The sequence below is a fragment of the Rana temporaria genome, chromosome 3, assembly GCF_905171775.1.
Source record: "Rana temporaria chromosome 3, aRanTem1.1, whole genome shotgun sequence".
Classification (NCBI taxonomy): domain Eukaryota; kingdom Metazoa; phylum Chordata; class Amphibia; order Anura; family Ranidae; genus Rana; species Rana temporaria.
The window spans coordinates 87917754-87933898 of NC_053491.1; the positions used below are offsets into that span (position 1 = coordinate 87917754).

Here is a 16145-nt window from a genome sequence, read left to right on the forward strand (position 1 = left end):
CTATTCCTTTATATTGCTTTTGTAATTTACAAATGCAGAAAGAAATTGGATGAAAGGTGGGGAAACACTTTTTGATAGATAAAAAGTGCATTTTATATACACAACTATATGGATCAGACCAAAATGAGGGACACATGGAGGAATGAGGGACAGAGGGGCATTGCTCCAAATCAGGGACAGTTGGGAACTATGCAAATATTAGTCAACACGTGGCTATATTCAGAACTACTACTAGCTGTACAAGGGCCATCTGAATGTTTCATAGACCTAGCCACTGTGCTTTTCTTTAGTGAAAAATAGAAAGCATTAGCCACAATGTCTTAATGGTGACCCTGGTTTGTTATAGGGCATCTCGGCAGCCACTCATCTGCATCAATCTTTATACAGTTGTAGCACCCTTCCTAAACAGGACTGCTAGAAAATGTAGCTGTGCTAGCTAGCCTGGCCAATTTGTAGTCTATGGATCAAATGGGTGCCTCACAAGTCTGGGGTCCACTGCGATTTATCCCTTTCGTCAATAGGTGGCGCTGTTACCTTTGACATCAGCGTGAGGAATTACAGTGTTTTCAGGCGATAAGTGTGTACAATATTATCTATCACACACATCTTTTTTTTTTTTCCACACACACCATTTTTAATTTTGACTTGATATACAAGCGATGTCTTGATATACAAGTAGCGTTGTGTCACAACAGTATAAAAGAAAAAAAGCACCTTCAAGTGTAGCAACATGGTTACATTTAATGAAGGTACAACATTTAGCAACAAATTGCTACACTTAGAGGCGCCTCTTTTCTCTTTCATACCCTGTAGCTCCTGCTGGATTTTGCTTCTAATCCCCTTGTGGAGGCTTCCATTTGTGGATGGACATCTTAAGGTTACACAACTTGGTCACATTGCTATAATCTTTTTATATGGACTATAAACTGAAAGACCTATGAATAAATGGATGTGGAAAGAATCATCTGAGTTTCCATTATTTCTTATGGGGAAATTTGGACTAAGAGTGCTTTGGATTACAAGCATGTTTCTGGAACAAATTATGCTCGTAATCCAAAGTTTTACTATATATATTCTTTGGCCTCCGAGACTGCTGGGAGATGGTATTTATTCCGAGAAGGTCAGATGATCAGAGTTCTTTCCACCTGGGCTGCGGCCTGGGACAGCGTTTATGGAGCAGCAGCAGATGTGTAGACCTGAGGGTTAGAGCCTTGCCATGTGTCAGGGGGTCTGTTGGATAGAGTGTTCGTTGCAAGGAGGCATGGGAGAGGAAGTTTCCAGATGGTCAACCACTCTTGTTGCCAATGGCATGTGAAGAGGGACAGAGTTTTGAAGGAGTATCAGAGGAGACCGTCAGCCGGGGACTGGGAAGTGACTGAAAAAGGTCCAAGAGAACTCATCCAAGTAATCATGTCAGAAGCACTGAGCTCAATGGACAGCTTGGAGTCTTGGACCAATGGTAAAGTACCATTGGCCCCAGCTGTCCAATAAAAAGGCTTCCAGCCCTGACCTCCAACTACAAGGAAATATATGGGTTTGTGGGTATAAGATTTACCCAGAATCCCATGTTTTTTTTCACAGTTAAGAGGGAGAATTTGCTGCCATTGAAAAGGTAATGTTATAGCATATAAATATATGATTTAGCGTGATTATAGGTTATAACATAATTCATTATTTATCTGTTTACTGGGAAATTACTGGGTTGAGTTAGGACTTCAGTAATTTCTCAGTTAAGCCAGTACAGTTTTTGAAAATATAGTAAATCACCTTAAAAACAATATACACTAATGATTTGTGTATTACTTAGGGTAATCAACCCCTTGCCACCCAGGCCAATTCTGACCCTTCTCTCCTACATGTAATCATAAATTTTGTATACATTATATATAAAATGTGTATGTGGCGCTTCCATCTCAGGAGCCGCTGGTTAGATTTGGGACAGCGCTATTATGTTACCTGTGATGTGTCTGGGGATGATGGAGAGGATGGTGAGGAGAGCGAATGACGGAATGTCCAGATAGCAGGGTGACGTTTTCTGTGCTTTTATTACTGGTCCAACACCGACCAACAGTAAACTCAAGGTAGATCGAATAGGTTGGTGAAAGGAGAGAACTCGCAGATTCAGGCCTTTAGATAAGCGAAGAAGCCCTGCTTCAGGATAATAGCTTTTGCTTCGTCGCCACTCCAGCCAGACTGGGTGTAGTGCCCCTGGACAGATCCCTCTCACAGGCCTGGCAGCCAGGGTGTCACTTAGAACCTCTGGGAAGGAACAAGTCTCTGCCACCGACTTGGCTCTAGTAAGATTTAGGTTTGCAGTGAAACCTCTGCCACAGGCCCAATACTCATGAACATGGACGATAGAGCGAATCCTCCCAGTAAACACAATTTCGCCTGAATCTTCCTCAGGTAGACTTGTTAGCTTGGGGTCACCGACTGACAGTTTGCAGCATACAACCTGTCCGTGTCCGGTCACCCAGATCCCTGATGGATCGTCTGAGCCCTATTGGATCACCTGCCTCCGGGTTCACCTCAGACCGACTCCCCACCGAACAGCACAACTCGCTTGGGATCTTCTCAATAAGAGGTGGGGGACCCACTAAGTAACTGGGGCCCCTTGGCAGCATCAGTCGCTCCGGGCCATAAGGGCCCAGAGTCAGGAACTCCGCGTGGCACGTGCGCCCCGGCAGGTCATATCGCCGGGGCCAGTGGTGTGCGCACACCCTAAAAGGTAGGTGCCGCACCTGGAACAGGCGAAAAAACCCCACACAATGGCGTCCGTCACAGAAATACCCTCCCCGAGGATGCCCCGCGAAGGAAACACTCCTATCATTGGCTGCTGGAGAAAGGCGCTCCGCCTGGACCCCTCTGGAGCCACCTGCTATCCAAAAATGGTAAGGTATCCTTGGAACACATTCTGACACCACAGGACAGCCCAGGACTGACAGAACCCATTTTAACATAACACAGATGAGAGCAAGGCAACTCATCCCCCAACTAAATTCGACATAGCACCTGTACTGAAAAGTACACAGGCGACACACACACACACACACACACACACACACACACACCACACACCACATTTTTCAAACGCAATAAAAAACAAATGAAAACACTAATCGATAACCCGATTTTTTTGTATAATGTGAAAGATGTTGCACCAAGCAAATAGATACCCAACATGTCACACTTTAAAATTGTGCACACTCATGGAATGGCGCCAAACTTCAGTATCTTGTCAGGGTCGGCACCAGAGTGTCTACCTATAATCTGTATGGAAGCCCCAGTGTGTGAAAAGGGGGTGGAGATTTCATTGTTCTTTGATTAATGATTAGCTTGTAAACTGTATATAACCAACTGAATGCTGGCATTAAAGAGTGTCCTGCTTGAACATACATACAGCCTGCCTGGTGTGTGTTCTTGATAGGTCCGATCGGCACATAGCTGTAGGTCGGATCACGAAACCTTGGATGACTGGACCATCAGATGTTGCAATCTGCAATTTGATCCAATAGAAGCAGAGTAGTGTCGGGAGAGCAGGACCTGGGCGAGCAAGAGTTCTCTAGAGTATCTAGAGTTAGAGGAGGTTGAGTGCTAGAATTATTGCTCTCACTCCAACGATCGCAGCATATGTAACCTGTGTGTGCGCGCGCATCTGGCTCGGATACTACCCAGTGACTCACTAGCCACTGACCCAAAGGTACGTCCCCTGCTTTAGGCAACTTCCCCTTTTTATTTAAAACTTCTTACAATTCGCCAATCATCAAGGATGAGCTTCAGTTTTGGACCGAATCAGTGTTCAATTTGAATCTTAAAAGGTCGGAGTTCAGCGAACAGCCAAACGAAACAGGCGTTTGGTTGAGATAGGACTCCGGCTGCAGCACAAGTTGAAGCATTCAACAATGGCCTGGTATGAATTTCAAATTAGTTTTGCACTCCTGTGACCCGTTTTTACCAGAGAGCGGTCTGAAGTGCGCTCTCTGCTGACGTCACCAAGATCTGTCCAGGCACTGCATCATCCCAACTCTGGATCTGCCAGGTGCCTGGACCAATAGCAGTCTTAGCCTCTCAGCAAGCCGCTGAGACGGCCACTCCCCGCCCCTCCACAGCTCAGCTCTCCAGTTGAGTGCAGAGGAGCAAACCAGGAGAGCTGCCGATTGACAGTCAGCAGCTCTCTTCTTGGGGAGGTGAGAACCGAGCAATCTGCAGTGTTTGGTGGCTCAGTTCTCAGTGAAGAGGTGGCGGGGGACAGATGCATCATCGGACCGATGATGCATCCACTCAAGTATGAGTATGGGATAAAATAAAAAAATATCCCATACTTCTCTTTTAAAAGGGTGGGTGTGTGTGTGTGTGTGTCCTTGCCCACATCCACATGGACAACAAGATGCTGGCAAGGTACCATTCCCCACTTTGGGGGCACGTTGTATGGTATGGTTCAGAGGGGAGCCTTTTTCTCTTTTGTAAATGTCAGTTTTGCTGCAGTAGGTTTGAAATAAAAAAATTAAATTAAAAAACAAAAAAAACAAACACACAACTTTAATTCCCTGAGACCTCGAAGCAAAGATTCCATCGACATTAAGATACGAGATAGACTGCTTTAAAAAAAATATTGGAACTTACGAGAATTCCCGGACCACCACCTGGAGGAGACTTTTGTCATACAATGCCAACTCGATCTACAGAGGAGAAAGAAAATCTTAACATCTAAAACTGCAAAAGAAAAAACGTTTGTAATTTGAAAAAACTAAAATCCTTGTAGCACACACATTTTCAGCATTTATACGGCTTTGCGTTCCCAATTAATTTTCTTAATTTACTGTAGTACTGGCCCATCTGCTGAAACACTGCAGAATTTGAATTTTGTTTTTGTTTTTTAAAAAGGTCATAAAGGTGCAATAATAAATAAATAATAATAAAAAAAATTGTGAGAAAATTACACAAGCTCCAGGAGGTAGCCATTTACAATTTATGCTGAAAGAATATGGGCGCCTGTTAATGATTAAAAATAAATATGAGGACCGGTCTCCATGGGCTATGCCAGGGGTTGACAAATTTGCTTGGAATCTAGGAGCCAGAAAACGCGCCCCCGTCCCGACGAGCTCGCGCGCAGAAGCGAACACATACGTGAGCAGCGACCGCATATGTAAACGGTGTTCAAACCACACGTGAGGTATCGCTTGTAAGACCGCTGCGCAAATACGGTGTGACAGAAAGTATTGCAACGATCGCCATTTTATTCTCTAGGGTGTTAGGATAAAAAAATATATATAATGTTTGGGGGGTTCCAATTAGAGGGAAGATGGCAGTGAAAATAGTGAAAAATTACATTAGAATTGCTGTTTAACTTGTAATGCTTAACTTGTAATACCAACGGCCACCACCAGATGGCGCCAGCTTACACATCTGGTGGTAACTTGTAATACCAACGGCTCACCACCAGATGGCGCCAGCTCACAAAAAAAGGCCAAGTCGTCAGGACCCTATTTCTAGTCGCCATGGCGACCGGGATTTGTCGATCCCTGGGCTATGCGATCTTGCACATTCATAGTGGGGTTTTGGTTGCGATTCTTTAAGAAGTTACAGCTGGCTCCCAAATAAAAGATGGTAGTGCTAAGGATCCAGCAGCAGTGAGAAGATCGCACTGGACTCCATGGGCTAGTAAGTACCCAATTTTAAAAAAAAGTCACCTGCTGACCCAATACTGAGTGAAGGGCACCAGGGAAAAAAAAGAAAAATATGTTAAAAAAAAAAAAGGTTTTTATTGGGATACTAGGAGGACCCAAGCACAGGATAAAGGTAGAAGAGGACTTGATAAAATCTTGTAACCAACCTAAAAACTGCAAGTAAAAGCACAGAAAAGTCTAATATTTTAAGTGCTTACGTGTGGTATTCATTTTCCTCTTTCCAAAAAGGAGGTATTGACTTGCACCATGCCGCTCTGACCTTGCTAGGAAATTTTAATACTTTAGGCCGGGGATATGCAATTTGCGGACCTCCAGCTGTTGCAGAACTACAATTCCCATGAGGCATAGCAAGACTCTGACAGCCACAAGCATGACACCAGAGTTAGAAGCATGATGGGACTTGTAATTAATATCATGGTGATCAAGATGAGGATGTGCACATTGCACAAATTTAAATTTATATAAAAATATTGGCGGAAGTAGAACTGTATACATTTACTTACCATGTTTGAAAGATCTTTGCTGAGCCTCTGAGACTCATTGGAGGCCATATCCAGCAACTTTATAGCAAACGGCATGTTTGTTAGGAGGAAATTGAAAGGATAAACTTTTAATTCCTTATGCATGCCTAAAAAAAAAAAAAAAAAAAGTCAAACCAACTATAGAAAACCCTAACATGATAATCTATAGATCTTTTTTTTTTCTACTAACCATCCACATTTATTGAAGAAAGGTCCACAGATACATTGGCAAGGGGCAGCAGGGTGGATAAAAGATCCTGAACATTTGTAAACATGCTAGATTGCAGATACAAGATCCCTCTGACTTCAAGATCTCCATAGAGATTCCTGGATAAAAAGACCACAAAAATAAATAAAGTAAAAAAAAAACACACACACACACACACACACACACACACACACACACACACACACACACATTGTGCTGCCTGGAACCAAAAATGAAATGCTGCACCCCCCCCCCCCCAAAAAAAAAATCACGCCCACCAAAATGCCCCCACATCCATTATTTTATATCATGATAATTAAGTGGACCTGTCATGGCTCTATACATGTATATAGGAGTATAAAGAGGACCAGTCCACACGTCTGTTTCTTCCCGTAACCCCCATCCCAGCGCTCCCACTCTTGACTCATTTCTAGGATCCCCATAGAGACTGCAGACATGATAAAAGACAGGAGGGGGACAGAGGCTGCTGACATGACACGGAAATGACACGCAAACATGATGGTGTCCTCCTCCTCTGTCCTCCATCATATAAATTCTCCTCCACATAATCAGTATGCTGTGTCCTCCTCCTGTGCCCCTTTCACCTCTCCACAGGTCAGAACAGCTCTGACCAGTGGAGAGGTGAAAGGGGCACAGGAGGAGGACAGCATACTGCTGATGTGGAGTAGAAGTTATATAATGGTGGACAGAGCACATCAGTCTCTGTCCCTCCCCTGCATGCCATGTCCGCTTCAGTGCAGTCCTCCTCTCACTTCATATCCCCCCCCCCCCCCAGTTTTACTCCCCCCTCCTCCCTGCTCGGCCGAGTCCTACTATGGCACTACACGAGCCACTGTTGTGACCGCACTCCCGTTCCGATCGTCTATTTCGAAAATGGCGCTGGGTGGCGCCATTACGTTACTGCGCATGCGCCGCCCGGACGGCGCATGCGCAGTTGCATGGTCAGCTCGCGGCCATCTTTTTTTACGGGCACCCGTGCCCATAACGGACATTCACGAACACCAAGGACGGTTGACCAGGCTGCAATTTTCCTCAGTGGGGCGGGTGGAACGGTGATGGTGGGCGGCAATTTGCCCCCCCCCCCCTCAAAAGTGCCGCCTGGTACATTGGTACCATCTGGTCCCATGGAAGGGCCGGCCCTGCACACACGATTTTTCCCCAAGGAGTGTTTTCATTGGAGGAAGTATTAAGAGGAATTAGAGTTTTGTTTTTTTTTATCTGCTTTTTCCTGTGGAAAAAAACCTTGTTTCAATATTGGCCTACATTTACAGGAAATGTATATAATAAAAAAATAAAAAAGTAGGGGCTTTCTCATTACTTTAAGACTAGTACACATGGGCAGAATGTTGGGCAACATCAGCTGGTTTAATAGAAACTGGCCGACACTTAGCCCCTGTGTATGGCAGCCAGTCAGACAGAAGGGTCATGACCGAAAACTGTCTGCAAACCGACTCCCAATCAGCACTTTCAGCCAATGGAAGGACACAATAGCACAAAAGGGTGAATTGATGTACCAACATCGATTGTTAGTACAGCAGCTCCGACTTGAGAGCTTTTTTTGTTTAACTTAGCTAGTAGTGTATACTATGCTTTAGGTATTCCTTAAAGCGGTGGTTCCCCTAAAAATAAAATTTTAACATTGCTTTTCCCAAATAAATTACGATTCGAATCGGCCGGTTTTAGGCCTCTTGTAAAAACCAAATTGCCTGTTTTTTCCAGCTACATTACTTTGTGAATCTGGGTCAGTAAAAGGTATTCTAGCAAGAGTATAGGCATGACAGTCTAGCAACATTTTTTTTCTTTCCATAGCCCTACCAAAAACTCCCCTTGACGAATGACTGCTTTGAGTCTTTATTTAATCAGGGTTAGAGCATTTTTGTTGCATTTTTTTGCACATTGCTTACCGAATTTGTGAAAATGAAACCTTGGTAACTGGAAATGTTGTATTAACAGCAAGCAGCACCTGAAAATATAAAGAGGGGAGTATATCGGTATCATATAGCTCTAAAAAAATCTGAGCAAATATATGTATGGCAAAGGATGAAGGATGAACCTTGACTGGCAATTATGGCATTGCAATTTTGCTCGTCTTCATAACATTAAACCAACATTATTGCAGATTATACATCTATAGCTCATACTCCTAGTATAACACTAGGATTGCTGCACAATAGAGAAAAAATTGCCTTAGAGTTACTAGATTACGACTGTTCTACTGACCTCCAGTTGCCCAACAAGTGTAATATGTGCCACTTTTACCAACAGATATGTCAGCCATTTCTTCCTAGAATCAGTGGATTTCAGGGAGAAGAAACAGGCAGATCGCCGTCTGTGCATAGAGTTGTGCGTTTGCCAAGTCACAGAACACTGTACTGTGAATGGCCACAGCGGATCATCACTGACTGCAGATATACAGCATCTGTTCTGTATATAGAGTAAGGATGAGCTCTGGCGTATTCGCATGGTACACGTGCAGAGCCTGCCAGAAAGTGTGCACGGCGCAGTGCCAATCACAGCCAGGGAGACATTTCACGATCCCTGCAGCCGAGCATCGGGACAATGTCTCCCTGACTGTGATTAGCACAGCGCCGTGCACACTTCCTGGCGGGCTCTGCACGTGTACTATGCGAACACGCCAGAGCTCATCCTTAATATAGAGCTGTATATACCCACCTTCCTTCCTCTATATACCAATACCATCCACCCCTTCTATATACACATACTGTACACCCTCTGTATTGTACATTTGATCAGGAGTGAGCATGCATATCATGGGCACATGTCTGCGCTTTATGGGATAATGACTAAGCCCCTCCCCTCCATGACATTGTCAAAGAAGCGGAGCATAGGTGACCGTAAAATTATGCCCCCCCCTGGAAAAAGTTCTGTGGACGCCCATGCTAGCTTGGCATTCAGGATACTCCTCAAGCCTCACCCCACTGGCATGCTCTGTCCCTAGCTTGACACACAAGGCTGCTCTGCAAGCGTCACCTCCACTGGCTGGGTCCCTGGCTTGACACCTGCTGAAGTTTCCCCATTTCTTAGGCGCCGTTCTTTTGAACTGTATTTGGCACTTTACAAATAATAAAATCAAATTTCTTCAATGTCCCCAGATGGCGAGAATACTGCTCTGGTACTTAGTTCAGCTACTCACTGTGGTCCCTGGTAATAAGGTGGATGATCTCTTGGTGGCGACAGCTTCCCTTCTACCTCCGACCACAACAGGTTTTCCAGCCGGCAGAACGTCACTTCTGGTTGGACTGCAAGCCGCAGTCCCAAACCTACACTGCTCTCTTGCTTCTGGATAGGCCCTCATACAGCCTAGCAGCCAGATGTCCCCAGAATAGGCTTGAGTCTCTGGCCTAGCAGCCCAGGGCAGCACAACACACATCCACTCAGACAGCCATTCAGCTGGCACAGAACCCTGATCACCTGACCTCACCCAAATAAATAGGCTCTCCCAGCAGTCCAAGGGACCAAAGAAGACCCCTGCCCATTGACCGACATACCCCATCTATTCCTAATCTGTCCTTGTAATGCCTTTGTCTTATCTAATGTCACCAGATACCCAGCCAAGAGAGAAGTGCAGCAATTCCAGAATTAGGGTGGAATCAAATTGGATCCCTTATTTGGCCAAGGAGACTATACCTGGCAGCCAAATTTACTAGCAGCCCTGCCTAAACATCAGGGTGCTACAAATATATTGCACATTATGTCATAGCGTTGTGCAATACAAGTCAGTTACTCTACACAAAATGCTGCAATACAAAATAACACACACACACACACACACACACACACACACACACACACACTAGGTAAATGCAGCTTATACATGCAGCGTATACAATGTCCCATGTCAAGTGCTGCATTTCTCAACCTTTTAAAACACAAAAGAACCCTTAAAATACCTTTCAAATCTCAGGGAGCATATGCTAAAAATGACTGCATCTACAACTCATCATAATGTTTTTTTAGGGCAACCACAACCCAACCGTCTGCCGGTGGGTCCGGGACTTGCCCCATATAGGCAGTGAGCATCAAACAGGCATCGGGCAGCGGCTCCTTGTACCTTTCCTCCTAGGTGTCCAGTGGGATCACCTATACCATTAGCCAATAGGGTGACGGATCTCAGACCCACTTCCTGATTGGCCAGGAGGAGAACCAGTGTTAGAACAGCGAATATCCATTCGCTATTCTAGCACACCTGGGTGGGCTGAGAGCGCATTCACTGTGCCGAGCCCATCCCATTTTGAAGCTCATTAGGAGACATATAACCTTTTCTGTGTTTCTCTAGGATTCCACACATGCTACAAATACAGATTTACATGTACTTGTAGACAGGGCTGTGGAGTCGGTAGATAAATGTTCAGACTCCTCAGTTTTATGTACTTCCGACTCCTCTGTATTAATATGCAAATGTATTTTATACATTCCTTGAGGGAAAGAAACGCAACCTACCACAGGACTACTGGCTGGGAAGCCAACAGTCTACTGTATTGCACAGTTTAAGCAAAAGACAAAACACAATGGAAACAAAAGTTTATTATTCTAAAACATGATTTTCCTAGGAGAATCCCATAGTCATGTTTAAAGTTTAAGCTAACAATCGGAGTTTACAAGTTTTTATAGCCTTAGCTAAATGACAGCAGTTTTTCCAATGGTTTACAGCTTCAGTCTTGAACTATTGGCCCTCCATTCCCTTCACTTATACAAGTGTCTCACTCTCTAGTCCTGCAAAAAACATATTTATTTAATCCCTTATCAGTGAGAGGCTAGGTTACACATGGATGCTGCGTTCCCTGTAAAAGCAGAACACAACACTATGGAAAGTATAAGTATTGCAGCTCCTAATTGTGCGTTGCGTGCCATATAGTGAAGCACATGAAAAGCATGCTTCTTCACGGTCACTTAACGTGTTCGTTTTGTGGTTACGTGAGGCACTGCATGCATTGGTCTTTATTCTTACAGTAGAGAAGTCATTAATTATAACTTTTTGTGAATTGGGACATTTAAACTTGCTTTTTTTTTTATTTCAATCTAAATTTAGTAGGAGTCGGAGTCGGTGCATTGTTTGCCGACTCCAGGTACCCAAAATTTCCCCCGACTCCGACTCCACAGCCCTGCTTGTAGACCAACATGTGTACCATCAAAAGGATTTTCATCTCTCTGCCGCTAATATTTTCGCTTTTATGAGAGATAAAAATAGATTCCTTAGATCTGTTGATATAAAAGCTTGCAGGCCTTCTGGGGCCTTCTACTGCCCCCTGCTGATACTTGTAGCCAAAATGGCTAGGACTCTTCAGAAATGTGGCAATGCTTACTCAGATACTATACTTTATTGGCATCTAGGTGTCAACGCCATCCTAAAAGCTGGCCCTGTCCTTTTCAAATGCCAATGGAGGAACATAGGTGTACGACCGATTACTGTATCTTTATTAACAGATAATTAAACTAGATCTACAAATGCATTACTTATACAGATCACATCTCAGCTACTGGCATAATTGCCCTACTCCAGTGTTTCTCAATTCCAGTCCTCAGGCCCCCCCAACAGGTCAGGTTTTCAGGATTTCCATTATTTTGCACAGGTGATTTGATCAGTTTCACTGCCTTAGTAATCACCACAGCCTTTTCATCTGAGGGAAATCCTGAAAACATGACCTGTTGGGGGGGCCTGAGGACTGGAATTGAGAAACACTGCCCTACTCTTATATTTCGGTTACATCCGCGTTTATGTTACAGGTAATGTAGCATGTTTGTTAAAATTTTAGCCCTGTAAATTATAAGAAATTTACAATATCAAGGGGATATGTCACATCAGCCAAAGATTTTCCTTGGTAAGGTATAACGAGGGCATGGAAACTTTTGTAAACATTCCATAATGAAAACTTGCCAGAAACATTTGGAGATACAGGCATCCCGTTTTACCTCTTTTTGTAAACTCTCCAGGTAACTCTGCTTTTTTTGATCATTTTGTGAAGTGGCAATGAACCCAAAATGGAGAACAACAAAACTGATGGAGAAAGATTCTTGCTGCAAATTCTTTATGGTATATCCTAAAAAAATAAACCGTTTATTACATAGAATTGACGAGTTCTTGTTCACTATCCTAAAAAAAAATATAAAGAGAAGTAATACCAAACATGAATTCCAGTTATGCTGCTGGAGTTCCCCCAAAAATATAAGAGGAACCAGATTGAACCTGTATGCTCTGTAGCGCAAGTGCCGGTTAAAATCAGCATGCTCTGTGAGATCGCATGTGATTCGCATCACAAACCAAGTACCACCCCCCCCCCTCCTTAGATTCCTTTGAACTGTAGCAATAATCCTCTAATACAGTGTGGTCTCCAAACTGACCAAGAGGGCCTAGATGTGGCCCTTTGCTAGCCTTTATATGGCCTTCGGGCACTATTCCTCCCACTTACAATAGTGGGGCACAATTCCTGCCAAGCTTGATCCCAGTCCACCTATCCTTTAGTGACTCCAGTATGCCCTGTGACCCAAAGTGTGATCCCAGTCCACCTATTATCTAGTGACTCCAGTGCCTGGGCATTATTCCTTCAATATTAATGATGAGGCATTCTTCCTCCAACTGATTTCAACAACGAGGCACTATTTCTTCCACTGATACCAATGATGGGGCACTACTAATCCTCCTACTGACCACCAACCCTGAGGCAAGGTTTATTCTCATTGATGCTGGGTCTGGGACATTTTCTACCCCCACTGGCAACAATCTGGCCCCCTAATGTCTGAAGGAGAGTAAGCTGGCCCTTTGTTTGAAAAGTTTGGAGAAACTTGTTTCAAGACAATGAACCCAGATACTCAAACATCAATTGCAACAATTTTTCATTGGGAACATGGCAGAATACAACAAAAAGCATATTTCCCCAAAACCTCACTTCCAGCACGAGTAAGGATTCCGCTGAAATGCAGTAGAGTTATTGCTGTATCCTGCCATGTAGCTAATAAAAATAATTGTTGCAATATATTTCCCCTGCAAAAATGTGCATTATATTTTTTTTTTTACTTAAAAGTTAACTTTGCCTTTAAACTGCATAAGGGGCAATTTACTGTTAGAGCTATAACGATGTGGAACTCCCTTCCTCAGTTAGGCTTCTTGCACAAGTCCATGCAATGCAAATTCCACCCAGTATTCTTGCACAAGCCCAGCCACCCACAAACAGGAATGGCTTTTCACAGCTGTACTCTGGTATATGCCAAGAGGGAAAATACACTGACTTGCATTGCATAGACCAATAGCCGGATTCAGGTAGACTTACGACGGCGTATCAGTAGATACGCCATCGTAAGTCCGAATGAGCGCCGTCGTATATTTAAGCGTATTCTGGAAACCAGATACGCTTAAATTTAGCCAAGATACGACCGATGTAAGTCTCCTACGCCGTCGTATCTTATGTGCATATTTACGCTGGCTGCTAGGGGAGTGTACGTGGATTTACGAGTCGAATATGTAAATGAGCAAGATACACCGATTCACAAACGTACGTACGTCGCAGTAAGATACGCCGTTTACGCAAGACATATGCCGGCGTAAAGATGAAACCACCAAAAAGATGGCGCAGCCCATGCAAGGTATGGACGACGGAACAGCCGTTGTATTTTACGTTGTTTGCGTAAACGTACGTGAATGGGGATGGGCGTAGGTTACGTTCACGTCGAAAGCATTGAGTATTTGCGACGTGATTCTGAGCAAGCATGCGCCGTACGAACGGCCTTCATTTACATGGGGTCACGGTTAATTTAAATGTAGCCCGCCCACTACATGCCTACTTTGAATTAGGCGGGGTTACGCCGGCCCATTTGCGCTACACCAACGTAACTTACGGAGCAAGTGCTTTGTGAATACTGTACTTGCCTCTATTTTACGTTGGCGTAGTGCAAATGAGCTGCGCTACGCCGGCTTAAACATACGCCAAACTACGTGAATCTGGCTAATAAAACACCAGTGTGCAGGAGGCCTAGAGGATATCGGCATTTTTCAGTAAGCACAATTTAGCAACCTTACTAACTATAACTATATTTAGGGAGCTCTTTTTTTTATAATTTAGTCATATTATCCTTGACTGATACATTCGTTGCAGCATTTGTGGGTGGTACAGGCCAACATTTATACATTTACAGATTTGTTGGTTAAATGACATTTAAAAATAGTGTTTTAGACATAAAGTAGGCTTATAAAAAAAAAAAAAAAAAAAAAAAATCTCTATCTCTAATCTCTATCTCTAATCTCTATCTCTAATCTCTATCTCTAATCTCTATCTCTAATCTCTATCTCTAATCTCTATCTCTAATCTCTATCTCTAATCTCTATCTCTAATCTCTATCTCTAATCTCTATCTCTAATCTCTATCTCTAATCTCTATCTCTAATCTCTATCTCTAATCTCTATCTCTAATCTCTATCTCTAATCTCTATCTCTAATCTCTATCTCTAATCTCTATCTCTAATCTCTATCTCTAATCTCTATCTCTAATCTCTATCTCTAATCTCTATCTCTAATCTCTATCTCTAATCTCTATCTCTAATCTCTATCTCTAATCTCTATCTCTAATCTCTATCTCTAATCTCTATCTCTATTCTCTATTCTCTATCTCTATTCTCTATCTCTATTCTCTATCTCTATTCTCTATCTCTATTCTCTATCTCTATTCTCTATCTCTATTCTCTATCTCTATTCTCTATCTCTATTCTCTATCTCTATTCTCTATCTCTATTCTCTATCTCTATTCTCTATCTCTATTCTCTATCTCTATTCTCTATTCTCTATTCTCTATCTCTATTCTCTATCTCTATTCTCTATCTCTATTCTCTATCTCTATTCTCTATCTCTATTCTCTATCTCTATTCTCTATCTCTATTCTCTATCTCTATTCTCTATCTCTATTCTCTATCTCTATTCTCTATCTCTATTCTCTATCTCTAGTCTCTATCTCTAGTCTCTATCTCTAGTCTCTATCTCTATCTCTATCTCTATATACACACATATAAAAAAAAAAAAAAAAAAAAAAAAAGGGGTAGTAAACCAGCCTCAAACCACTTTTTTTGTGGCATCAAAACACATTCCACATTACTGTATGAAAGTAAAGATTTGTGATGGCACAGACCTTTTATATCTAGAAAATTACATTGACCATACCATTGCACTGCACAGTAGACGCATTAATGTTCCACCCAAAATAATTCTTCTTTATTGCAATGTTATCCGTAAGAACGGTCCTTACTATGTCAGAGGCGCTAGGGGCAGATGATCCGCTATTAAATGCAATTTTACTTTGAACAACAACTGAGCCATTCCTATATAAAAAAAAAAAAGAAAAGAGAAAAAAAAAAAAAAAACACATTTAAAAACATGACAAAACAAATGGTTTAAGCTTCAATGCAATTTTTTTTTTTTTTAATTCATTGTAATTACACGTATTGTAAAAGTAGGCAACATATAAAAGCCTTAGAAAATACAATCTTGTGGCAAAATGTGCAGAATACTTTGTCACAAGATTTGTGTTTCTATGGCTTTTCTTGGTGGTGCCTTATAAATCCACAATAGTCTTTGTTCAGTGTTCATCCCATGTTATTTCAGATGCAACATCCCTCACTAACGTATATAATCTATATATGTTACATTTTAAAATTATAATTTCTTTTGGCATTTATGGGTTTTTCTTTGAAATTTTTTTTATAAAA

The 16145-nt window shown here is 42.6% G+C and overlaps 1 protein-coding gene across 1 annotated transcript in view; it reads right to left on the reverse strand.

Moving 5' to 3' along the window:
- LOC120931443 (mucin-3A-like) overlaps positions 1-16145 on the reverse strand; it is a 53099-nt gene that overhangs the window by 23419 nt on the left and 13535 nt on the right. Inside the window, exons 4-9 of the mRNA XM_040342881.1 lie at positions 15601-15758; positions 12369-12496; positions 8342-8400; positions 6399-6535; positions 6191-6315; positions 4624-4679 (exon numbers count right to left, since the gene is read on the reverse strand). Of these exons, the coding sequence (XP_040198815.1) occupies positions 4624-4679; positions 6191-6315; positions 6399-6535; positions 8342-8400; positions 12369-12496; positions 15601-15758 (663 nt within the window). The remainder of the gene's footprint in view (positions 1-4623; positions 4680-6190; positions 6316-6398; positions 6536-8341; positions 8401-12368; positions 12497-15600; positions 15759-16145) is intronic.